We start from the raw sequence: 27,203 nt of genomic DNA on the forward strand, positions 1-27,203 counted from the left end.
CACAAAAGAAAACATGGGACGACAGACGAGCGCAAAATACCAACAAAGGCTTATTGACCAACACACGGGTTTATACTGCGTTCATCACCGTTGCACATGCGCACAATACCTTCTAACAAAGGGCATCTCTTTATCTGACAGGAGGGTGTGCTGATACAGGGTGAACCTAATACAGATATATTTGCAGCCTCAATTATCACGCGGGTGAGTCTATGATCACTTCTGCTGACAACAGCACATAGATCAAAATAAGGCTTACATGGATATGAATTGCAGTGCATTGCTAACCAACCATCACGTGCCGTTTTTTTTTTTTTTACGTTGAGCTCGTGTTCATTCCCCCTATCATTCAAACATCTCCGCGTCTGCTCTATGTATTGCTCTCCACATGACAGTGGAATACGGTAAACTACATTAGTGTTACAACGAACCAATGAATATTTGTGCTGCTTATTGCAGCCTCGTTGATCACGAACTTTCCTCTGATTGCAGAGTTTTATGAGCTTATGTGGTGCCGAAAACACAACATTCACTTTCGAGCGGCCTGCAATATTTTTGATATTATGGGACAGCTTATAAATATATAGAATGACAGCCACTTTTTGACGTGTGTTGGGAGATGTAACCTGTGACCGGTTAATCGCCATGAGTGGTCCTAAGGCGAGCGTCGTAACCACTAGGCTATACAGACACGCTTGCAGAACATGCATTTAAGCGAGCCATATGATTGCGTGCTAGCGTCATGGTCTTCGTCTACACCTGGTGCGTTCGCACGCGCTCGTGCCAATGCTCTGCGAGGTGAAGAACAGGTTTTGCGCGCTTTGCTCGGGGGAGAGATAAAGAAAATGAGAGCGAGAGAGAGAGAGACGCCTTCACGGAACGGGTCTGCTGGAACGCGTTGTCGGCATTGCAACGCGGTGGAACGTTGTGTCGGCATTGGAACGCGATGTCGGTGTTGCAAGCTGCGCTATGCAACGCGCAGTGACGGCCCCAAGTCCGAGCGAGAGACAAAGAGAGAGACACGCATTCACGGAGCGGGCCTGCTGCAACGCACCGTCGGCATTGCAACGCGGTGGAACGCGGTGCCGGCATTTCGGCCAGCTTGGCTGTGTCTTGATGTTCGCGCGGCCTATTGCAAGCTTTCGCATTTTTCTTAGAAGGTATTGGGGGAATCTGCAACGGTGGTGAACACAGTATAAACACGTGTGGTGGTCAATAAACCTTTGCTGGTAGTTTGCGCTCGCCTTGTGTCCCATCTGTTCTTTTGTGTCCGTGTTGCTCTTCCGCTTCAAAAAGTTTCCGATGTCCGACCAACAGGCCCAAATCACCACAATTCTGTAGTCGAATCAGCTGTACGTGCTTATAGAGCGCGAGCGAGGATAAATTTTATGTGGATGAGGCTAAAGAGATCAGAGAATACCTGTTTGAACGTTTCCTAAGTGTAATTAATTCCCAAATTTATAAGCGATCCAAGCAATGAAATAGGATTTAGATTGAAAATGCTTGGGAACACTATGGTCTGCTTAATTTTTGCGGAAGAGTTTCAGGCAATTAGCAACCAATATCAGCTTGAATCTACAAAGTTTTAATGTGTAATGTACTGGGAAAACAGGGGTATTCTTTGGGAAGCTGGCAATTTGTACAAAAAGTACTATATTGTTAAAAAGCGAGCAAGCGTGAATTTTTTTTAATCTTGAGAAACTGAATTTCAGCCGTTATTCTATTTGTCCTAATAACCAACATATTACGGCGACATAACGACAGAGTAGCTCTAGAAAAATACTTTATCATTCAAATTTGGTTCAGTGATTTCATTAACTCTCTCTTTAAATACACTAGGCCTATTTTATTCCTCAACCATACTGTATAGGCTACTGCAGAAGGGCTACAGGAACCGTGAAAGTGATCCCAAAGAGACGTGAGTAGCATGTTCTCCATGTGGCGCCCTCATCGACCACGGGCTACTAACGAGCGTATGCCTGCACTGATGCTGGTGTATTTAAAGCGAAGCTGAGACTATTTTACGGAAGCGTTTAGGACCCGCCATATTGGGCTGATAACGCTTCTCTTTTCTGTCTTTAACAACGAAGTTTACGGCACTACATTCAATTCGCAAGCATGAAAACAGTTGTATAACTGTGTTCAGAGTTTCATGACCATGTTACGTGACTTTACTCCTCATAAAACTAAGAAATTGTTTGTGCAACAGCCCAATATGGCGGCGCCTATGAATCGAATATAATATATTCTTGCCTAGGCGAAATCGTATACGGCTAGGCGAAATTGCCTGCGTACAGAAAATTATCATCCGCAGCATTGGCTCGAGCGTCGTCGTCTTTTTCCGCAGCTGGCTTGTTGGCTCGTGCTGGGTACGCGCTCGTGCCACTGCTCCCTCGTTCGTCGTCGTCGCCTGCGTCCACAGCTGGTTGCGTTGCCGCTAATTATTCCAGCGTAGAATTTCACCTCTCTTCTGTCGTCGTAATGTGGAGTCCGCGTTTACGGGGGTATGAGCCATTGCTTACGGGCGTATGAACCATTCATTGTCTTACGTAACGGAGATTTATTTTGAAGCAATTTAATTTCGAAGAACCGCAAGCGGCAATGGCATGCGGATGCTGCTAACCACTCCGCCGAACAAACTCGACACAACGGCGGACTGCGGTCATACCGTCAATGACGTCGTTCTCTCCATCGCAGCCCAACGTGTGCGTAACCTCATAATTGAGAAGCACTTTAATAAACCCACGGCATTGATCCAGTGATGAACACCGGGGCCGCACGGTTCAGCTGCGCTGGTTAACCATCTTCAGGGAGTGGAAGGGCCGACGAATTTTTTAAGTTTCTCCACGAAGCTCTGATTAACCTGCTCTGCGAGCTTACTGAGGTAAATCGACATAATCCTATATTTTCAAGAATATAGCTCCAATGTGTTAGGCCTAACCCCGTTAGATTCCTTGCATTCAAGGGTATTTCTCCAGTACAGCAGTAGTTCAACTGTGGCCCCATTTCACAAGTCCCGGACAGCGATACGTACATTACTGCAGTGCTAGCACTCGCGAGACCTAAGTGAGCAAGCGTGGTTTCGTTCTGCATATCCGGGCAATGCCGACAACCTTAGCGTTTACTCTCCTTTCTTTTTTCCTTTCCTTTTTTTCACCCCCAAGCGTACGGTAGGGAAGGGCTCGTGCGTCCGGTTGGCCTACCTACATTTCATTCCTTCTTTGCTTTTTTCTCTCTTACGTCAATATATAGTCAACAGCGTATAGTCGTCGAACGAAACTCCGGAAGCAATCGCGCAATCGCACAACGAAAAGAATGTTTATCGCATGCCAGAAAAAAAATTCGAAAGTGCAACAGCCTCTGCGTTCTCCGTAAATTATTTTCCGTCAGAGAGTTATAGCGATTGCGGCATGGATTTCCTGTCTGGAGGCAGAATTACACTGCAGCTGTGTTAGTATGACTACAGTTCTGAATTGGACGTTACGCTTGACCACTCGTACTTCGGAAATTTTCACTGACAAACACCGTAACATGGCGTCAACACTGCAAACGATGTAGGTGAAACATCCTACGCAGCGCATACTTTCCCCTAATTTAATTATTAACATAGAAAAGCGAGCGCACCTAATGCATAATATATTTATCTCGCAGAACCAGTTGACTAAAGTGGGTTGCCACCGCAAAGACGTTCTGTAGGTCTTGTTAGGTGTTCTGACTTCGGGCATGTATGTGCTTTTGCTAAATTTCAATTACCATCAATATAAGGCATCTTGGGTAGTAATCATATAGGCTCGTTTGCCATAATTTAGGACTTAAGGAACTAGTTCTAAGCCTTCACTGTGTGGTTAAAATGGGTGCCCCTTCACTTGTTTTCGCTTTGAAGTGCCTTTAAGCATCTCTGAGCTCGAAGGCCACCGAGCGGTTTACTATCTCTCACCTTCGCTACCCTCGCCACGTGCTCTCTCTCTCTTCCTCACCACGTACTTCTCTAGAAGACGCGTGGGCACTCCATCAGTGCTGAATGACCCTACGTCAGTGTTACGTTGGTGCTCTTTCTGGGGCGAAGCTCCTTATAGCGGCACCCGTTCGTCCCCGTCGTCGTAGTAGTAGTGTGTAACCAGTCTGAGAAAAATGAGAAAAAAATTCCGAATTTGTGTCCATAGCGCGGAATCGAACCAGGGTCCCCTCGCTTCCGAGCGCGCGGCGTTAGCCCACTACGCCACGAAGCGCACATGGACAAAGGCACCACGATGGCAATAAATACCCAACATTAACGAAAGGCCGCGTTTCTAGCTCGTTTCTAACGCGTTTTTGCTAGCGCGTTACGGCCCGTGTAAGAAGCTGGTGTAAGACGCTGTGGCCTCTCCGCCTTACCTTCAACGCGTTTCAAACGCGCTGCCCAAAGCGGTGGCAAGTCAAGTTCAAGTCGAGGAGCGTTTATGAATACAGGGGGTATACTCTCTCAGCAGTCATGTGATGGCGTCGGCAAACGCGGTGCACGTTCCGGCATGTGTAAATGGCTGCGTAAGACGCTGTGGCCGCTCCCCCTTACTAGAGAGTACTGCACGTTTCTAACGCGTTTGTGCTAGCGTCCCCTTAAGCGGGAGATCCGATGAATCCCTCCGGAGCTTCGCCCACTCATCATCATTCACCCCGTGGATATGCTGTGATTTTCTTGTTTTAAAACACCATCAACGTCAAATTCACAGGACTCTGACCTTTTCAGCAACATGCTGTTGCCGCCGACCCCATTTCAAAACTCGCTACACGAGGCCCACCGTCAATAGTTCTGATCGAAAAGGAGTTTTCATGACTTACGAACATGCTGCGTGTAGTTTTGCTTTCCTGCTTCGTTCCTACTGTTATAGCGCGTTGATTGGTATTATAGTGAAGTTAGTCGCTATACATTTATTTGGTAGTCAGTGCGGTGTCATGCGTCTTTGAGCCATCGGCCTGTCTTTTCGCTCTTTCTGCACCAGGTTAAGTGACCAACTACGTAGCTCAAATGGGCACAATAATTGTAACTCTATGTTCACTTTCCATCAAATATCCAGAAAGCGAATGACCTTTAAGTTCATAGACTATATCAGAGTTCTTGGAGCTTCCATAACTGTCGAGAGATCATTATCTTTTCGAAAAGCAGAAGACTTAGCGGACCCTTGATTAAGGAACATTATATAAAGTGCGAGAGTATGCCTTTATTTGTAGAAAGTAACCGACCAGCCACCGAAACGCGACCGTTCCTGCCGGTCTTCAGCTGCTCGCACTGGTGCGCCTGGCCGGTTCCCATTTGTGTTGAACAGGCTTGAACTGCCATTTGTCCGGTTGCCCGACGTGGCTGCCTGCCAGTCCGCTGGTGCTCCACTGGAAGGGTGGCTGGGTGTTCCACGTGGGCCCACTCTCGCCGACAAACTCCAGCGACGGAAACAGTTCATGACTTGTCACCTGCATAGGTGCAGAAACGCAGCTGAGATAGGACAATCAAAGAGACAGTCATAGTCCTTCTTTGCAGAACGTTAGCATGCTACGGCAATTCATGTATGCATTCTTCAGTACGGAACTTGTTTACTCAACCGCCGTACTTCCCGATAAGTACTAGTTTTATGCCTCCGGGTACGCAACGACACATATTGTATGAAGCAATAGTTCTCTACGCGCGTATTGTAGATGCCTTCACTCTAAAGCACATTGTCGTTTTGCATCAGCCGGCGAGCGTCATTGCCTCAAAGATGATATTGCTTCATGCTTCAGTGACGACTTAAACTTATCTACGGCAAATATATTGTCCACGTCGCCCGACTCAAACCCTACAATTCTCCAAGCGCATTGGATATTTAACAGCACCGTGACGGCGCTTTTGTCGCCGGGGGGGTAGTATTACGATATCATCGAACGATGTTCAAGGGACGAGCCGCCGCGAGAAAGACGATGAAGTGTGTCTGTGCTCTTGGTGCGAGCGAGTGTGGGCCTGGCTGTCTGGCTCCAGTGTAAATAGCCTGTAAATAGCCTCTTTCGTCTGTGTCCTTCCACACGTGACAATATACAGAAAGCACCTTTGAGCCCGATATAGATCAAGCCAGCCGACCAATTAAGAAACAAGTATTTCATACCACTGCATGATGAGGGGTGTCATACGCAACAAATTGTGCGATTGGCGAACAAATCAAAATACGAAATGACAAGTTCTCTAGCATGAGATTGCTTATGTACCTCATGATCGCATCTAAAGATAAGGCGGGATGACAAGATGATAATCACATGCTTGCGTATCCGGGCCCTTTTCGCTCGGGCTAACTAGGAAAGCAAGAGTTACCGTTACCGTCTGTCGCAAAGGTCCCTTGCGATCAGATCAGCACTGCGACTGACGCAACTAGGATGACCTATTAATATAGCACTCTACGCATCTTTGCGCTTCTGTGAAGTAATCCATAGGCGCCGGTGAGTGTAAAGTAGGCAATCAGCTTTACGCCCACTATGAACGCGACCACTTTCGCTGATGAAGTTTTGCGACCCTGGTTCCACTCGCAATTGTCAATGCTGAAATAGAGGCCAGCAGTAAATTTGAATGTTTTTCCTTTACAATAATACAGAATTGATATCCCGTTTTCGTGAAACCAATAGCACGTTAGCACTGTGTCAGTCCGTGTAGAACCTAGTAACCTCATATTGTACTATATACGATTACCTTGGCGTCAATGCCACCGACAGCCCGCCGGTTCATCCCTGGGACGTCGTACTGTCCGTTGGCATCGAGCAGGTCGGTGCGCGCTGCGATGGCGTAGACTGGATTGTACGGTGGGGTGCAGTTGCATTGCGACAACGGGTCGTTCTTGTAGTCGTTGTATCTGGGCAAAGTGCGCATGAAGTCGGTATCTCTCATTAATAGATACTATTCATTTGTTTAGGCTGCAGCTCGAAAATGCAACACCATGGTAAATTAAAGGGGGGAAAATAAATCAGTTGAAGAGGTTGGCCACATCTAGAGAGTGGAGGAGGACTTTACCTTCACAATCATGACATCAACTATAAGCTATACCGCAAAGTCATAATCTAAAGAGAAAGTACGCCAAGCGCAAGATTCAAGACACCATTGACAGACGTAAGAAGTTAGTGTTGGAAGAACGGTGAAAATACATGGCTATTGCCTTCTCGAAATTGACCTAAGGTGCTCCAGAGGAATTGCTGCTCCGATTCTATAGCATGGTAGTGTAAACAAAGGAGCGGCTATTTCAGGGCACTATTGCCTGCGAAACAGGCATGTTTTGTGTTATATTCACGGTTACTTCATACGCAGAACGTAGCGATAACATTTTGGCAGGTATTCAGGAGCATACAAATTACCATAATAGAGTTATAGTGGGTTGCTCCACTCGGGTTCCTAATTAATGCTCGTGAGTCTTGCACTTACCGCAGGTACGCCACAACAGAATCCATGTCTGTAAGGTTGCCATTGTCTCTTTGGAACATCTTGGCGCGGGGGCTGTTTTCGTAGGAGTAGTAGTCACCATATTTTTCTACATTCTCCGGCTGTAATGTCATTTTGAATATTTCAGGAAAATATCTGAAAGCGAGAAAATTGGAATTTGCTTAATTCATTGTGATTGAAGCAAGTGCCTTTGCAGGCAGCGCCAATACATTAGGTCAAGACTATGTCGGTCATACTTATTGCAGTCTTAGTCTAATAATGTTTGACATGTCTGAAAAATGTATAAACTTCTGGTTGAAGAAATATCTAGTAATTTCCAGCAGATTACCTTCTTTTTATTGCTTACAATAATTTCAGTTTCTAAGCTATCAGTACCGCCAACACGAATGAAGCTTTTACAGCAAGGAAATTGTTCTACTGACGTACTGACATGGCACCTATTATTATACGAGAAGAAAGGGAACCGAGGAGCCCGATTTTATTAATCATATCATAAAAAGTCAACAAACGAGGACACCAAGGACAACATAGGTGAAATTACTTGTACTTACTACATTAATTTAAGAAATGATAAATAAATGGAAATGAAAGTGGATGAAAAAACAACTTGCCGCAGGTGCGGAACGATCCCACGTCCTCGCATTACGCGTGCAATGCTGTTACGAATTGTGCTACCGCGGCGCCGTTTTCTAATACATTTTCTGGGTTATGTTTCAGTACTAGAAGTAACCGTGGGAGTGTTAGCCAGCGCCACCAGTCACATACCTTGGCGGCGGAATGCGAAATGCGAAGACGTGTGATTGTTCCCCACCTGCGGCAAGTTGTTTTTTCATCCATTTTCATTTCCATTAATTTATAATTTCTTTATTTAATGTAGTAAGTACAAGTAATTTCCCCTATGTTGTCCTTGGTGTCCTTGTTTGTAGGCTTCTTTTGACCTATTATTATAGTAATTATTATTCGTTTAGAGCTCTCGCTGTAGGTCTATTTCTTGCCGGAAAGAATAGAAATACTCTTAAAGGCATCACAGTTATGCGCGGCAAACATCGCAGTGAAAAAAATTCTTTCTGCTATTTTGTTAAGTTCATTGGTAAACTGAGGAACGGGTCTAAGAAAAATGGATACTTACGCCACGTTATAGCCAGCAAAATATTTACTGTCTCGAAGGGCATGACTTATATCTTGATATTTGGCAATCCCTCTGAAAGCATATAACATCAGCGGAGAGTCATAATACATAAACTATGCTGCAAGTATCTTTTATGCTAATGTTTTTCGTGCCCGAACTGAGGTGCCACTTTAACGATTGCTAAATATATTGTCCTATACGTGGTATTTACTTTCTGCATTTCTATTGAATATTACGTTTTCTTTCTGTTGTTTTTCTAGTTTCTACGATGAAAGTACCCTCCTGGTGGGACCACAGGAGTGGTTTGCCTTATCTATAAAATAAAAAATAAAATGAAATAAGCAACCTCCAGCTGAACGACAGAAGTACGAAAAAACCTGATAGATCGGCAATTTTAAATGTGACGAAAATGCTCATCCTATAAATGGTACGCGCCCTTAAAGACATGCCAGGGATTTTCAAGGAATACCGCGCCGGTTTCTGCAATGTTTAGTCAACATGGAATAGACCATCATCTCTTAAGCGGTCCGTCCTCCAGCTCCCCAACGTCTGGTCCCATTCTTACTGAGCCCACAAAGCACGGCGGACCCGGTCCCACTGCACAAAAGGGGTACCGCCAAAAGCACGACCCATTATACACCCAGAGCCGGACGCCACACATCATGTCACAACCCGAGTCACTATTGTTCCGGCGGAATATCAGGGAATCTCCGTGTTTACGGATGCTCTTCGGCTCAGAGCCGCCCACCCCGGTCGTCCTCGAGCTTTCCCGCACAAAACTGTTCAACACATAGTTGTCATTCAAAAACATTACTCGCCCTTGCCCACATTTAAAACGTCCACTAGCATTTAGTGACACTTGTAGACAACTGGGCAAGCTGTCCAACCTGGAGACTCAAGTAGGAAGCGCCCAGAAAATAGAGAACTTCTTCACGTGTCATGAGCATAACGCAGTCATGTTTTTGGAGCCGGTTCTCAAGCGTATCGGTAAAAAAATGGCTCCGCGTATGTCTTCCAGGAATGGCAGAGAGGAGGCACATGTGCATTTGACACTGTACGTCGAGGGAGATGAAAGTTCTGATAAATAATTTACAGAAATAATTGTTTCAGAAAGTCAAACATTGTCTTTATTGAAAAATCTTCTATATAAAGAGTTGTAATTGTGCATAAGTCCTCTCGCCAACGTCTTCTGTCTAAAAAATCTCACAGCACTGATCTACATTTCTGCAGAGAACAGCCGCCCAAAATGTGCTTAGCAAGCTATTTAGAACGGGACAGCGCGTCTCACATGTTTCTTCTTTTTTAGCTTTTATTCTGAGTGCCATCACTTCTTCCAACAGCTATTGTTTGAATTAACAGACAGAAGTTTCATCACTTTAATTTATAGGAGGCACGTAAATAAAGCAGCTGCGCAGATCATTGGGGAGATCGTTGCTCGGCATAGTGTAACTGCCAAGCATAAACCATTTTTGTAAAAAGGCCTCGCCAAATATTTTCGTAGGAACCGTACAGTCGCCCACTTTCACTGTACCCATCATTTAAGGACTGATTTATTTTCAACCAAGGTAGGCTCTCACAACTGCTCATAAAAAGAACGAGTTTCACAATACTGCTTACAGGAAACTGAGTCCTTAAAATCGTATTTGCTGGAACGATGTGGGTCTTTATATGTGTTGATGTGTTTCTTCTTCTTTCTCGGTGTGGTAGCGCGCGGGTCCATTCTTCTAGGCAGACGCTCGTAACAGGTCCACGCAAAAACGTCATGCTAAGAGGACTAATGTATACTTCATGCTGCGGGCTCTGAATCACCGTCCAAGTAATATGTAGTGCACGGATTTCCCAAGTACCTAAATTGTACAAGGAATTCTCTTTTCTAATCTTTTCTACCCTTACCCCATCTTCTGTGCAGAGTAGCCAACCGGACACTTATTCTGGTTAACCTCTCTGCCTTTCACCTCTTGTTTACCTCCTGTTATAACTCACCCTGCTTATTTTATTGCGCTTTGTAGTTCAGTCATGTGGCATGCAAGCCTCGCAAGTTTATTTATTGCTGTAATTCAGCGTAATTCATTTTACAACACCACGTTTGTTTAGTGAGCAAGCGAATATTTACTGTAATTTATGCTGCCATGAAACAAGGAGCCTTGCTTGGTGTTCTAGAATACTTTGTTATGGCTACCAGGGTATGGCTCTTAAGCCATAACTACTTTTTCTTGTTTGTGGTGTACGTCTATCGTAGTCTTTGACACAAATAAACGACACTTTCGCGCGTTGCCCAGAATTCTCAGGACAGCTGAATGGCTACGCACACGCTGCGCTAAGACAGTAATGCGAAGTTTCCTGTAGTATTCTTTATACGAAAGAATATAGTAGAGCACTCTGAGAGAGAAACTCAACAATTCAGTACTCACGGCATTCGCTCGAGGAGCATAAGTGTCCCGTCGCTGATAGGCTGTCCAGGACTGAAGAGCTTATAGTCTAGAACTAAATTTTGACTGTTGCCTCTGCAGGGAATAAAAAGTGCAATGATATTTCAGACTGGTAGCACTGCACATGCTCCACCGTCGATATTGCACTGCAAGAAGAAAACAAGACTGTATCTTGGCTCAAGCCATAGTGTCTCAAGCTGCTACTTTACATTGGACAATATAACAGGGAGAAAAAAAAAAGGTGAAAAGTGATTAGCATGAACAGGGAGCAGTATACGTATATCCTGATATGTATATAATTTTAGAGATTTTATGAATCCCCAAATATCAGTAGCCATTCTAGCAGCTATTCCGTCATATCGGGCGTTTTAAGAACAACCACGACAAAATTCCACTTGGACTAAATTGGCAATAAATGCATAGCATAAGCTATCAAAGTAATCTTGGCAAAGCCGCAGGACTGGTGAATTGTCTAAATTTCTTATTAGCAACCATTAAATAGCGCGTAAGCAGACGACGCGAGCATCTGGCCTCGAGCGGTAGTGATGCGAGTATAGCGAAGGCCCCGGAACCGTACATGACTGTCTAAGCAACCAGGCACATCTCTCCCACAACATTTGCTGGTTAATCGGTGTCTCTCCTGGCGTGCTTTCCTGTTATTAGCACGACCTAGCGACTGCCAGCTGGAAGCTGCGGTCTGGGTACCTGGCTTTATTTTATTGCTCACTTTAGTTCCTGGTGAAGCCTGCGACCCTTCTGTAATACTGCAATACTGATTGTCATCAAGTTGAGCGCGAAGAATTGAAGAAAGTTGGGTCTCTTTTTGTGACGAAAAAGATTCACCTCTTACCCAACTGCAACTTCCACTCATGAAATACTCACGTCCCGAGGTTTTCCGTCGCCATAGTGCGCACCCACTTTTCACCGGATGTGGCGAGGCGAGAGGAGACTGCTGCCCTTACCCATGCGGGGATTCCGCCACTGGGAGTGACCAGCTTCTGCAGCTCTTGATTATCGTTCAACAATTGTGTCTCCGTGATAGCCTGTAAGACGTTCATGAAATAGAATTCTGTAGACCGTGTTACACCAGCAGTTTAAGGGAAACGGCAGCCAGAAATGCTGAAAACGTTTTCACATGGATATTATGGTGCCTTTTTGCTCCGCTGTTAATGTTGAGCTTACATAAACTGCATACTTTGCTATACTTTTATTCGAAGGAGGCAGACAAAATGTAGGAACAATGAAGACCAATTTCAGTCCAGCAAAGTAAGGGGAAAATGTAAAACAAATACGAGGGCTACGAAGCAATGGCTTACGAAAAGGCGGTATTAACAAAAGAGTTATAAAATAAGCTTGCCATCCTTATGCTGAATGCTGCTTGTTTTGCTGGGCTTGTTTATTGGGTTCACCCAATAAACATTCACCCAATAAATAGTAGGTTTCATGACTTGCGTTGTGCCACTATGACTGTTCACCATCACTACAGCATGACACAGTTCTATACTTCTGCCCTAGATTAGTCGTTTCTTTGCACGTCCTCTTTTTCATCTCAATGCTTAGTCCTTCTAAGTGCGCCTGCGCAATGGAGACAGTGATAGCTTTCGTCGAGTACACGAAGCTGTCAACAAGGTAAGTCTCACGGCTTTTGCTGAATTTCAAGACAGGTTAAAATAATCTTCCTGAGTCAAACTTTCACGTTTCTGGGGAGCAAGTCAGTTCTAGCGCCAGATCAGTACCTCGGGTAGATGCCCCATTGGTATGACCAACAGAAACAGTCAAGCAGAAATGCTCCCACACGAAGCGTTTTAATGTGCTCGGCTGAAACGAGTAGATTTCATCTGACCAGTGATTTCATCTTGTATTATTCATGTAGGATCTCACTGATCGTCGAACAGAAATTTATGGCATACAGTCGAGCAGTGTAGGACTACTAGTTATAATCCGCGCGCTTCTCACTTTCACCGCAACAACGGATGCTGCCATGCGTGTCGCAATTGCTTTTTTTGATGCGAAAGCATCAAGTGGGTCATTGAGCGACAAAAACCCGGCGTCTGTCGTCTGGACAAGCGCTAAATGGCGCCTAAATTCCCATTGGCTGTGACGACACGTCACGAGCACGCCTGGACTAAAGTCCCTATATTTTCTGCAAAGGACAAAAATATCTAGGGACATTAGCCTCGACGGAACAGAGCGAGCGAAAGGGAACACCGGATGCCTCTCTACGTGTGGGGTGAGGAGAGAGGACATCGCCGCGACGCCACGTCACTCTCGCTCTCGGCAGTCTGCGTAATCCGCGCGTTCCTTGTCCGCGCAAGCTCTCGCCTGCGTTCAAACTACGCATCGGTAAGGCCAACTCAAAACGCGCCAAGCTGGCCAAGCCTCCCAACGCGCTTGCTTACACGCGAGGAGTTCGTAACTCGAAGGAGCGCTCAGCGGCGTCCAGTTCGACATTAATGCTTTCACATTCACAACTCATAAGTGCTTAGGCGTCCTTGGATTTTTTTCCGTGTCGAATGTGTTGACGGCTTTTGTAAGTAGCAGCAAGGATTCAACCATAACAGAGACATGCTCAGAGAGCGACAGCAAAGCGAATGTTTGCGGACGTCCGCCCTGCGTTTATTTGACGCAACGCGATGGGGCAGTCAGGACTTCAACCCGGCGGACGATGTGACTGCCTTCGCACGAGGCTTGCTGTTCGAGTAATGCGAGGTGAAGGACGCCGCGTTATCATTATAGACGGCCAGGAAGATGACCTTATATTACATTCGCTGCACCTTAACGTGTTAGATAAATGCTATAATGACGAGTGGCGACCTGAGTTAAAATCCATCGCCTGTAAAAATGGTGACCTAGCCTGTACTTTTGTGCTCCGCAAGATAACGTCACGTGGAAGTCACTCCGTTCTAAAGACTTGTACAAATGATCGCTCAATGCATGATGTTTGTATTCAAGCATATTGGTAAACTACTGTGGATCACTTTGCATGCATACCACGTGAGATCCAACTAATGACTGATTCGTCTGAAGATTGCCTTCTCCTGATCGGGGACATTTATTGGCACTTAGTCACAGTCGAGAAAAGTATATATTTTCTTTTACTGCTACATAACGCTCACTAGCAGTTGCGAGGTCGTCTCGCGCCAGGGTGCTGAAAATTTATTTAGTTTTGTGCATTGCAATTTCGAAATCTACCCACAAATTTCACCTTCCTGAATAAGTTCATTAATTCACTGTATGTGATTCGCGTTTTCAAAAAGATAAATAATATCTTCAGCCATCGTCAGGTAGCAGAGATAACACGCGAGTACTGAAACATCAGCCCCATCGTAATATACACTCATGCGTACTTCTACCCAGAACGCAATAATCAGTAAAGAGAATGTCTTTCCATGTCAAATGTACTTCCCTTTCACTAGAATTTTACCATTCTTTCCTGGAGAAGCTATGCAAACTCTTGAAGATATTTATTTGCATATCTAGGTATGTATTCTTTACTGCTTGACTACGGAGTTCCTCCGTGATTGTTGGTATCTCTACTGAATCTAGTTTCTTTTCGTAATATGCGACGGATATTTAGAGCTCGCTTGGCTATATTCTACATATGAATAACTTGAATGACGTACAAAGGCTATCAATTGCTGAATATCATTATCTAAACCCAGCCAGGTCACTATTTTGATAGAAGTGAGGTGTTACCAATATTTTACTCCAAGTTGCATTATTGAATATTTCATACGATAAAGATAAGAAGAAATAATACGTATTTTCCTTCAATAATTTGACATTTATTGTGCATCAGTATCATGGTGAGATATTTAAACATCCTGTTTTAATTTAGGTCATGAGGATTACCGTGAAAAGGGAGAAATCGTTTAGAGTTCAATATCTATTGTCATCTTCCATTGTATCTATTCTTATTCTATATCTCAACGCTGCTTTTTTATATATTGGGCAAACTTGTAAGTTCATTCGTCGTTAGGCTCGGAGGTAACATATCTGCTCTGCAGCAATTTACAATGGCGGTTTCTTTTATTTCCTGGGTATACTATACGATTCAGTATAGAATTCATATATACGTTTGTTACACTATAACAGTTCATGGCGGCCTGTTAATAACTGACGGCAAACGCTTCTTACGTGCCAATGCCGAGGGTACTACCTGCTGTTTTCGTGGCTCCATCATTCTTTACCTTTTCCTATATCTTTCGAATTTGGTATTTCATTGTTACTTATTTTACACTAGGATATCGATTTCCACAATTCAGCTAATTCTAACGCATTTATAAACGCCGAAAGTTGTAGGGTCAATTGTTTTTTTATCTTAATTTGGCCGGGCGAGGTTATCTGTTTCCTGTAGTAGTACATGACCCAAGTGATAAATCGCGGTCTCTGAAGTTATCTTAATGTCCCTATCAATACCTGTATGCTATCATACCAGGCCTACATTAAATTATGTACATTTACGTGCCACAGCCACGATAAGGCAATGATACACGCCATAGTAGGGAACTCCGGACTTAATTTGACCACGCGGGGTTCCTTAACGTGCGCGTAAATCTAACTACACTAGATGTTTTGCGTTTCGCCACCAAGAAAATGCGGCCGCCAAGACCTTGACCAAACCCGTGACGTTAAGCTTTGTAGAACAACACCATAGCAGCTAAACTACCGCTGCAGGTCACGCCAGATAAAAGTTCAGGCAAAATGCGCACATGCTTGACCACTTAACATGTGCTGTGACATACGTATTCACAGTCCTTACCTCGAAACGGAACGTTTAAAATCGAGAATATACCGTTATAATATACTAACCTTCCTCCCAATAAAGTAGCCACAGCCAATCATTTGTTTAGCAAACATTTCTGAACGTTCCATTGTTTCTAGCGCGGTGGCGATATTTCAAGAAACCAGCGAGGCTCCACCTATTCACGTGCACGAAATGTATGGTTCACATCTGTGACGAAAATAGTTTTAGGAGACTCCATGCGATGTTAAATGTCGCATTTTTCAAGTAAAGGTGAATAGCGAATGAACGTAAGCAGAAAATGCATTGGTATGGTATCTAGGCCGACTCTCGGTTAGGAGTAAGAATCACAAAAATTCTACACCGTTTTTCAAAGTTCCGACTATCAAAACAGCCAGTAGCATTTATGAAATTCCTAATAAACTGGAAAATTCTGGCCTTAAGTTAAGTTTCAAAATATAATTCAGCGCTTACGAGCCCTCCCGAAGTGAGGTAAAAGCTGTCCCACGACATCAGCATCCCTGGGTAAGAAGATATGCTCCACGTATGGCCTGGAACAACGTCCTCTGAAAAGATAAAAATAATTGAACTGGGTTTTTAGCGTCAGTTTACCGTCGTCAATTATGTAATTCGGTCCCGTAATTCCATCGAGCATAAAGTTGAACTTTATAAGCTAGACGGCATGCCCGTGGTCGCCGGTAATAAATCAGACAGCATCTGGCGGAGCTGCTGGCGCGGTCTGCAGATTTGTGGTCGGCGCTTAGCCCCTACATTGACTAGCGGTAGTACAATGGAAGCCCATTTCGCGTGCGTGCCCTCCTGAAAAATGGCACAGCAAAACAACAGCGTGAAAATCGTCTATAATGAGACAACTCGAACCAAATGTAAAGTTGGTAGCCAGCTGAGGCCTATGAAATGCACTCTATTAAAGCAGAGAATAGTTATCGATAACAGAAATGAAATTTTCGTCACTAAATCTAGGATAACTTAATAACGCTTGGGGCGGCGACGAAAGTGGATTCAATATTTGCCTCTGCATGCACCTTGTGTACACGTTTGCGGCAGTCGGCGAAAAATTATGACAGGACACTCATCTGAATTTCATCATTTGCACATCATCAGTTGCGCATCAATGTGAAGTTTTTAACGACGTCTCGTTGATTAACAATGATGTCACAGCTTTGTTCTCATTTGTACCGCTTGTTTTCCCGCTTCATAAGTATCAGAGGGGGACCGCAACTCGCGTCCGCTAGAGCGCACGTGAAGGAGCCTCCCCGCTCTCCAGATGCAACCGATGGTCCCTCCCTACTGAGGCGTAATAGGCCGCATATTTCTGTTGCTCGAGGGGAGTTAACAAAATCTGTGCGAACGTAGAACGGAGCGCACAAATCGTGCTATAGGCAGGTGTTATCGAACGCCTTTGTATGCCAAATGCCCTAGCAGACAAAAAATTCGAAGCGGATGGGACGGGGGGGGGGGGGGGGGCTGTACCCAGTTTGCTTCCCCCTCCTTCCGCCCTTTCATCACCTGCGGCAACAATCCGAAGTCAAGTGCTGGTTAGAATCTATATGACCCTCGAATTCTTAACAAGCGAGTTTCTTATCGTGATGACAAGCTGTTCCTCTTGTTTTTGAACGGGAACGTCCCTAGTATTCCGTGTCTGGGTACATTCTACCTGACTCTAACCACTATACTTTTGACGAGATACAGCAACACTGTTTTTGGTGGCTGTGCTAATAATCCTCATTAAAGGATAACTGCGACAGTGTCGCATCGTGCATTTACCCGCGATGAACAGTACGAGCTCAAAGGAAACACAAAACGGGTGTGCGGACTCCGTTTTCTGCTGGCAGAAAAATGTGCATAAAAATGAGAAGTGAATTAACGCGGCAGTTTCTTGCAACTTGTATTGGCCATAACAAAGAGTGAATCTTATTGGTCGACAAGAACATGATCAACCAGCAAGCTTAATCCTAGCCAATGTCCTTATTCTCACAGGATAAGCTGTGTTCAAACACGACCGTATTGGATCATGGCTGAAATCGACAATTTTTCTTTTCTCCGAAGTCAAATATACGTACACAGGATACAAATATCGGCCAACCGAACGCTTCATAACGCAGTCGCGTCGACTTGAATGTCTAAATCATTTCTGCATATTAAACTGCGAACCAGCTATCAGTCAGAGAAACACACTTGTGTTTGCTACTTTGCATTGTAGCTAAGTCAGTCTAGGTGTTACCTGACACTCTGTTTTTTTTCCGGGTTCCATCAGAGTAAAGTGATTTCCCTTTAAATTTATCAGATAATTTGTGAACACTGATTAAAAAAAACTTATATCTATCCCCCTCCGGCAGCAAGCCGCACACTCCCTCATGCGTTCTTCCCGCGCCAGCAGCGGATGAAAGTGCTCGTCCTACCTGGTTCCGTCTGAAGAGCCGTGAGATGCCAGGGGAAAATGTAATGTTTCTGGAAGCGCAGCATCGCCCGATAAACGAACCAAGCATCATGACCAAAGTACAGGCCCTCGGAGTCTCCGACGACCTTGACTACGGCCGAACAAGCCATTATCTGATCGATTGAATAGAAGTCTTCCTCGCGTCCCAGGGCGTGTTCCAAATCCTGGATGTCTCCCTGAGCGTTGAGGTACCTGGATAGTTGGTCGTGATTAATGAAGGCTTAAGGCGTGCTATTATTGGCGCTAGTTACACATGTATTTCGTCGATAGAAAACGTAAAAAAGTGAGGAAGATTGAAGGGTTTTTTTATCGTGCAAATTCTGCCCCATTATATGACTGACGAGGAAAGAGATTTTAGTATGGTGTGGAAGCAGGAGCAGGTGTCGTCGAATTGTGATAGTGTCTGTATATGCGCGTTAGTAAGAACCCATGAAAGATTGTCCTAATGTGCAAGTGAAAAGCGAGGCAGATTTGTCTAACACGAATAAAGAGTTGATTTGGTGCCCATCAAGAGGATAAAATGCCGTCCATTGGGGCGGCATTTCAGAAACGACACGTTTCTGAAAATGTCGGCTAGCCTGCCGTTAATTGCACGTTCCTTCCCATTACCTGCACCTCTTTGTGTAACATGGTTGCAGCTTATGTGTTTCATGCGCTATATAGTAATAAATCTTCAGGACGTCATAGTAAAGCATTGCAAGGGTCAAGGCTTTGCAGAAAGACCAGGCCCCGCCTAGCCAAGCGTTTCGTTTTTTTTCTTTGTGGTGAGACTAGCCGGGCTTCCACTTGCAGCTGCTGGAATGCGCCCGTCTGCTGATAAAATTGACGCAGGCCTTCGAACATATACAAGTGTTCTGCACAAATCACTGTGATAGCCGGGCTACTGTAATAGGTTAAGCATATTGACCAAGACAGGCGCCTGCTTTCGTATTTCAGCGCTGGCTGCAGTCTTCTTCTGTAACACTGTGGGATTTTAGACTAGTTTGCTCTGAATAATTTCAAATAACAAAGGATCAAATGAACTCAGAATCTATAGCCACAATCATCATCGTGTATTTTGATAGTCTAATCACTATGTACACGGTCATTGCCTCCTTCATTATTTTCAAGTGCGAGTTTAAATATGGGTGTTTGAAATTCCTTGATGTTCGCATAAGATAACTCTCTGCAATAAATGTTAAATTATTGAGATATCTTAAGCCGTAATTAGAAATAAATACATTCCACAGTATTCTCATCATAAAGTGTACGTTAGAGATTTAAATAAAGTGCCTTCCCACAAATTTAACCGAGCGTGTGCTTCTGTCGGCTTTTTCAAACTAAAATACAGCTGAGCGACTTGGTTTGAAATCATGGTTGAAAACGGCGCAAAAATTAGTACTTAGCCAGGGAAACAGGGTGCACGACAAAAGCGGCCAGTCTCTTCAGTGTCCGTGTCTCATGTTTTGAGTTTTTTTTTTTTTTTCGCTATGGCTTTTCATGCAAGCTGTACACTTGGTTTTTTCAAACGATGTCTTTTTTTTTCAGATTGTTCCACGGTCACTGCAGTTTTGTTGTAATAATTGTGATGTGTTATCAATAACACTGTCGCTATATCTAATATTGACCGGGCCGGGATTCGGCTTGGAGCCACGGGCCCAAGCTGCGCTCCGCTTTCCGACGGCTGCTTCGAACCGGGATCAGCTGCAAGATAACGCCCAGTGAAGTCATCTACGTCACAGTCTATATTTACAGCCAATTGCAGAAAGCTTGAAGCCACCGCGAACGTGACAAGTATCAGAAGGCCCAGTAACATGAGCCAGCATAACCCGCGTCAGAGAACTCATGCGAATGAGAACGAATGTGCTTCACACTCACGTATGCATTAAAGCCCCAAGGTATTCCTGCAAGTAATCCTTGCAGAATATCTTGTTTAACATTTCCAAGGAAATATAAATCATGGATTTTCAAATAGGTGTCGCATACTCTGATTTATTAGTCTTCAAAAAAAAGACAAAGGTAGGTAATTTTTTTTTACTCTAATAAGCCCAATAATCTGACATTCCTGGAACGTAGCCGGAATGGCCGACTGTCAACATACATACGCTTCTTGGAATTCGTTGCGCGAATTCCTGCTTTTTGTATATCGCATAGCTTGTTTTTCATTTGGAAGTTATGCTGAAAAGCAGAACTTCAAAAGACCCGATGTCTGCAATTATGACGAAGTCTTTTCGACATACCTTCGCACTTGATGCCATCCCTCTATTGTCATGCGCGTGTCAGCTAACAAAATCAGACAAATCTCCCACCCTGGTGTCCAGTAGTGTCTTCGCAACAGACAATATCCACAGTTCCAATGACAGAACTGCGTAAATAACTTCAAAAAAGCAGGGTACGAGAAGCCTAATGTCACACAACTATAAAAGCTATACGCACAACACACGTCCACCAAGTTCCACTTTACAACCGTTCTTGTGAGCAGGCAATAATGACCAGCCGCGAAACGAACAAACTCTTGTGGTCAAGAAACTCGACACTTACTGGGCTCTCGGTACGTCAGTCACTTCATTTGAAAAGTCTAGAGTCTTGTTTTCCAATTCATCGCTGAGACCCGCGAGTTGCTTCATTTGAAGATAGACCTGCGGTCGAAACGCATGATACAAATAAATCGCAGAACATTCAAGTACTCTGTCCCAAGCTATGTTTCTACATAGCGGTGAATGTTCTACGCAAGCGCCTTTCTCTTTCAATGCTTGGCAGAGGCACCAATCTAAAGCGAAATATACACTCCTAAGAACCCTTGTACAATACGTTCCACATTGCCTTAACCTTTTTTTTATGAAATTCACTCCGGAGCCATTACGCAAAATATTTATTCTAGGTATGAAATCCGGTGCATGTGTAACTGTAAAATGTGGTTGACTCATACTCTTGGCATCCGCTTTCTAGACACTTGACACTAACATTTCTCTAGACCTCTTTATCGCGTCCCAGATGGCCGAAAGCAACCCTCAGGTGTATTTCAAAGTCACAGAGATTGCGTGAAAATACCGGACGTGGCAGCAACATGGCAATGTACTACACGTCATTCCACCTTCGTCTTTGCGTTTAAGCAATGAAATGTATTTTTTACCATAGCAAACATGAGGAGATAATGGACATAGTTATTTTTTTGTGTGCATGGAAGCGCAGCTTCTTGCATCTAACCATGGTACTTAAATTTTAAAATTCGTTTTTCAAGTTCATAGCATAACAGTAGACAACAAAAACCACCTTATGAGCGTATATGTCCCATGGTTGTGTTCGAGTATCAGCAGATTATGTCCTCTTTCGGGAGCACGCGCTAAAAAAAATTAAGTTATGGGGTTTTACGTCCCAAAACCACGATCTCATTATGAGGCACGCCATAGTGGGGGACTCCGGAATTTTGGACCACCTGGGTTTCTTTAACGTGCACCTAAATCTAGGTACACTAGAAGCACGCGATAGCGGCTGCGGCCCGCATTCCTTGAGAAATTATTGTTGTTGCTTGCAGCATCCCCGAATTTGTCGACGACCTGCGTATTGCGCCATGCTTAATACTAATATCCTTTTCGGAGTGTAAGAGAAATACAAACTCATTCTATACAGCACCGACGTGCACAGCTATGGCGTATTTTGCTGAACATATGACTTAAATGAGCGTCATTAGTCACTTTTAAAACGTTTAGAGCCAAGCGCCATACTTGGTGGTGCAGCGTGGTAGGTGGTCCCTTGTAACCTCCACAGAAACGCTCGCTCATCAGCTCCAATACTTTTGCTTGTCCAGGTTACATTTGCTACGATGATGAAGCGGAACATTTAGGGCACTCGTAAGAATTAGGTAATAATGGTATTGATATTGTCCGGAAATACTGGCGAAATAACTAAACGTTCACTGGAACTGTACGGACTGAAGAACGAAATAGCACGAAAGACGAGTAAAGCCTCCTGACATCGCTGCAACGGCTTAGACCGACTCTTGCCCCTGACCATAGATCACTAACTGGAAAGAATAAAGCAGTTTAGAAAAGTGGATAAAAAAACGTAAACGCAGCGTATGACTCAAGAAGTTCCCGGTTACGCTTGATGGAAGCAACTATTGGTTCGAAAACTCGAAGAGCGCGACAATTTTGTAATATTCTATTTGCTACGCTGCCTGGGAATAGCGGCAAAGCGCACGAAAGGAAAGAATGTATGAAATACAATCAACGCAATCGCGCGCAGACGCGCAGGAAAGACAAATACGTCCACATATGCTGTTTGGAAATGCGAAGGGCCGCACTTCAACAGCGCAGGTGGCTGCTATTAGTTGATCTAGAGCAGGGAATAAGTATGAACTTTCTCTGCTAGACAGCACTCCACATGAACCTAAGCGCCATCTGCATCAATGTGGACTCAAATTTGTACAGCTTCATGTGTTCCCGCTTTGCTATAGGTACTCTCCGACTTCCGTAGTCTGTATCAAGCACTCTCGGAGAGTGTAGTGCAGAGGGAAGTAATATTTTCTCGACAACTGTCGTCTGCAGCCCTCATCCATTGTGTGGATAATCCCTTTGCAGCTCTTTGCAGCTGCAGCCGCAAGTCGCGTGGGTACAATATAAAGCGCAGTCTGCAAAATGTGCTAATTTAGCAGCAAGCACTCACTGCAACCTCGCGGCAGTCATGAGCAGCCTGCAGGCCATTCCTCTCTACAATTCAAGAATGCAGTCCCTGCAGTTGGTACTGGCTTTATCAATCGACACTGAAAGCAACGTCAGTGGTAATAACAGCGATAAAGTATCCTGCATTTTTCTAGAGAAAAGGGAACCCTGAAAATTCGGAGCACTGCACTAGCACTCATAACGAAGCATGCTACAGCAACGGTGCGCCATATTTATTTAACCTTCGCACTGCCGATATTATAAATTCAATATGAACATTCCAGATAATTATAAATTGCATAAGCATCTGCATAAATGTACACTGATCGTGTAGACATCGAAAAAGGCGCACATATTTTTGCCGTGGGTTTTAATTTGCGCACAAAATTGGAACAGTCTACATAGTCATCGCAGTTCAAACATTGAAAGTATATAAAAAATTTATTTCTTAGGTTTGACGTGACAGAACCAATATTTGATTATGAGGCACGCCGCAATACGCGACTCCGTATTATTTTGACCACCTTGGGTTTTTTGAACATGCGCCCAGTGCCCAGTAAATGGGCGTTTTTGCATTTCGCCCGCTTAGAAGCACAATGTCGAAGTCACTACGTCACCACAGCGAGACTGACAACGAGACTGACCTTGCATATACAAACGCCAGCCATACATACCGCAATAAGGCAAGCAATTTTGCGACTATAAAGCGTTTTCTAACAAAGTGGCGAAGGAAAGGAGCGCTCCATGTTATCAAGTAAACTAAAACGCACTTCGTTTGAGTCTTTGGACATTGTCAAGGACGTCATGTTTTGCGTACAGCGCTTGTAAAGCGCCCGCTTGCATATACAGTTTTCTGTACGCAACGTTGATATTTATTCCATGCATCTCGTGTCTTAATAGTCTGGTGACAAGCATAAACTTCTATCTACTCCCTCAGATAAGGTTTTTATTTTTTCTCCGAAGCGAACACAACGAAAGTATATCCAAATGCACCCCTGGAAATTACGGCAGCGTACCTTTAATTTCGGCGACTCACAAAGAGTTACTGTGTACAGCAAAGGCTAAGTCAATTTAAGGGACAGCTAAACCAAGTCAATATCTCACTTTATCAGCCTCGGTGGATCTTTAGCATTTATAATTTTGTACCAAGTAGAGCAGGGTACTTTACCATGTTCCAGAACGACTCGTTATGTCTTCGGAGGTGCTGCTGCTGTTGTGAGTATTTGTTGTTCTCGGCGAAAAATTGCTCCAAATCACGGCAGTACTCTGGCTGGCTCTCGCAGTACCCTCCGAACATGTTCGTCCAGTGGTTCTCGATCAGCTGCCGCGTGAGGTACGCCTCCAGGGCTCCTGCTGCATAAGCTTGGACTTCGTCCTTGGCACGTTCATTGGTCTCGATTTGAAGGAACGCCCATCTGAAGACGGGGATAGAAATCAAAACAGCTGCGTGAGGCTTGTGACAGATTATTGGCTCGCACAGTTAGTAAGAAGAATTGCAGGAGACTCCCAACTTTTTCACGTTTGGGACATACGGAGAGAGTCGTTCTAGTAACACCTCTCTCCCTATGTCCCTGATAGAACAAAAAACGGTTTGCTAGTCATCAGGGCTATATATATCGTGCTTGCTGAAAGCTCCCCTGCGCAAGTAAACAAAACAATTGTCGGTAAGCTTCTTGGTGAGGTGCATTTTTTTATCAAATTTTGCATGCATGAATTTTTTTAGTATGGCTACCCACGTACGTAGGTTTTATTAGTATTATTATCTGTAGCAATGGATTCTAGTTCGTAAAGCTACGTGCAATTTTAAATGGCGGTTTCGCAATGAGTTGAACTCGAGCGCTTACCTTAATGTTGTTAGCAACTGGCATAACTTTGTTAGCACAATCAAGAAACGAAAGAAAGATGAGCAATAATGCGTTGAATAAGGATTGTGATAGCTGCCAAGAACAAGAACCTCAGCATGGCAAAATGACTGCAGTACGCAAACTACAAATTTTTTTATTGCCTGAGTGAAGTGTTACTGTTCTACAGATGGCTGGATACTGACAGATCGACTAACAGTATCATGCATCCATCCGGTGGTGGCATGCAATGAAGCAATGAAGCTTTTGCCATTTATTAAATTCATGTACCAGACAGCGTTAGCAAAACTGTTGATTTATCAGCAAGTCCACAGATTTTTTTGCAGAACTGAGTAATTTATTGACAAATTTCTGGAACCTAATGAGATTTTGGGTCCTGCAGAAACATAATAGCGAAGTTTACTACTTTTGAAACTTTTTTAGTACTTTCTACAACTACTTTTTCAGTAGATAGCTACTAAAGGGTGATTAACTTTTACTACGCATATTTAACGAGCGACATGTGCCTCTATCTTTTTTTCTTTTGTAGTTAAACATTGCACAAAACACACTGAACACTTCAGATTTTATGTGTCAGGTGGCATCTGAGGCCCTTTCAAACCTGGTTTAAAAGTAGGAACAAGGCGTCTTTGTAATATGTGTGGTGTTTGATATTCACTTTACGCCGTGTGGTTATTCAAAGCACGCGCCGCGCGATAAATTTTTCGGTAATTCTATTGTGCGACGGCGTTGGACATGGCACATTGTATAACTAACAATAAGCACACACTTGTTTAAAACGACTCTTTAACCAGCAGCAAGAGGTCATAAAGAAATCCCACCGTCAACTGGAAAATCAGATACTTCCGTTCGCTCTCTAATCCACGATTCTACCTTCTTGTATTTTAACGTTACGCCTAAAACATTGGATTTCCATGCTCAAGCTCGCAAGTTGGAATTCTCGTCCAGGCCACTCTACCGGGAGTTTCAGAGAACACTTTCGAAAATTTTGGAAGGTTGCCTGTGGCAGACAGCACCATTCTAGTTCATGAGCTAGTCTACTAGAAGAAACGGCCATTACGTGCACAAAACGTTGAAGTGCACAATCGACTAATTAACAAACATTCACTAATTTTTAACTGATTACCTCATGACGCATATTGCAATGTACAAATTCTAACCGTGGAGTTCGCAAGGCGGATCCACTTGGGGGCGAATTCTCAGAACGGCACCAGTTTCGAGATATTAATTCCCGTGCTTTGCGCAGAAATGCATTGGCGTTCCAGTTACTAATTGGCGCTCCAGTTACGTTCCGTTCCAGTAATGTCCGCCCCTTCGAGTAGACCAGCCTCTCATGAACTAGAATTTTGCTATCTGCCATAGGCAACCTTAAAAAAATTAAAGTGTTCGCTGACACACCCTGTATTTTCAGGCTTAAAGTGGCACATGAAACAAGCAACAAAATATCTCGAGAGCCTGCGATGCCTAGAACCACGTTAGGAAGGCGCACTGACGGTTAACAATGCACTCCCTCCCCAGAACAAGAATCGGCCTCTCCGATGGAGCGTTGGTCCAACACATATCTCAAGAGTCTTGCAGTCACCAGTTCTATTATTATTGAGTAAACAACAGCTTTTGAACAACATTGCATTGTGTGGCGTATTCTACCTTCCCGATGATTAAAACACAGGAACATGTGCCCGGTCCACTGAGTACATAGCTGAGCAATAAGCATGTTACTCGCACAATGTGCACCACACAGCCGAGAAGAACGCGACAGAGCGCTTGATTGGTTAATCTTCTTGTCTGTGTGGTGCCCATCTTGCGTGGAACATGGTCATTTTTGAAGATCCCCCACTCACCCCAAAGACACGTTGTTTTAGAACACCTAAATGTATGTGCCTCCCCGCATACATATGTGAAAGGGGTACCACGAAAGAGCTCCCTAGCATTTGATAAAGCACGCCGACTATGGAAGGCCACCTTTTACTTGAGGCCACATGAGAGTCAAACGATGACTGACTTCATACCCGCTCTCGTTTATGTCGTTCTTCAAGGTGCCCCACGCTACGGGTAGTTGAGGGGAATCAGAGGAGAAGTCTGCATCCTGTGGTTGACCGTCTTGTATTTGCAGTTTCTGAGATCCGGTCTCCAGCGCAATCCATGCTGATTTTGGTGCCTGTCCTTGTGATGCAGTCATCGTGCAGCTCACCCATATTGCCAGTGCAATCACCGCAGGCAAATGATGTCGTTCCATTGTGGATCTGCGTCAAAGCCAGTGCATTTAGACAGTGTTGAAAGGCTATTATTAATAGATAGCTGCAGTTGTCACTTTTCATGCCCAACAGATCAAAAACCACGCTGCGATTGCATTAGGCGCAGCTAATTAACTATGTTTCTGTCAACTTCCAACAGTACATATTTGTTGAACCCTATATAAAGCTAGAACTGTGTAATTGCTCTGAATATCATTGGGGGCACCTTTTCTCATGCACTGAATACGCAGCAGGCATTACATTGCGCCTTGCCAAATGAT

At 44.2% G+C, this 27,203-nt stretch overlaps 2 protein-coding genes across 3 annotated transcripts in view; both read right to left on the reverse strand.

Moving 5' to 3' along the window:
* LOC119459162 (putative phospholipase B-like 2) overlaps nucleotides 1-16,425 on the reverse strand; it is a 554,157-nt gene extending 537,732 nt beyond the window's left edge. The window contains exons 1-7 of one of the 2 annotated variants that reach the window (XM_037720989.2): nucleotides 16,203-16,425; nucleotides 11,867-12,027; nucleotides 10,967-11,059; nucleotides 8,556-8,627; nucleotides 7,409-7,561; nucleotides 6,686-6,845; nucleotides 5,192-5,445 (exon numbers count right to left, since the gene is read on the reverse strand). In XM_037720989.2, the coding sequence (XP_037576917.2) occupies nucleotides 5,254-5,445; nucleotides 6,686-6,845; nucleotides 7,409-7,561; nucleotides 8,556-8,627; nucleotides 10,967-11,059; nucleotides 11,867-12,027; nucleotides 16,203-16,247 (876 nt within the window). In that variant the 5' untranslated portion in view covers nucleotides 16,248-16,425 and the 3' untranslated portion in view covers nucleotides 5,192-5,253. Of the gene's footprint in view, nucleotides 1-5,191; nucleotides 5,446-6,685; nucleotides 6,846-7,408; nucleotides 7,562-8,555; nucleotides 8,628-10,966; nucleotides 11,060-11,866; nucleotides 12,028-16,202 lie in introns of those variants that run through there. The other variant, XM_049671201.1, reaches the window with a different exon arrangement.
* A 79-nt stretch (nucleotides 16,426-16,504) lies between these two features.
* Nucleotides 16,505-26,867, reverse strand: LOC125947209 (putative phospholipase B-like 2). The gene is made up of 5 exons (XM_049671613.1): nucleotides 26,698-26,867; nucleotides 23,995-24,241; nucleotides 20,707-20,804; nucleotides 18,229-18,378; nucleotides 16,505-16,547 (listed from the first exon to the last, which is right to left on the reverse strand). Exons 1-5 carry the CDS (start codon nucleotides 26,865-26,867, stop codon nucleotides 16,505-16,507), a joined length of 708 nt encoding a protein of 235 aa, XP_049527570.1.
* Nucleotides 26,868-27,203: the final 336 nt, after the last annotated feature.

The sequence above is a fragment of the Dermacentor silvarum genome, chromosome 7 (genome assembly GCF_013339745.2).
Source record: "Dermacentor silvarum isolate Dsil-2018 chromosome 7, BIME_Dsil_1.4, whole genome shotgun sequence".
Classification (NCBI taxonomy): domain Eukaryota; kingdom Metazoa; phylum Arthropoda; class Arachnida; order Ixodida; family Ixodidae; genus Dermacentor; species Dermacentor silvarum.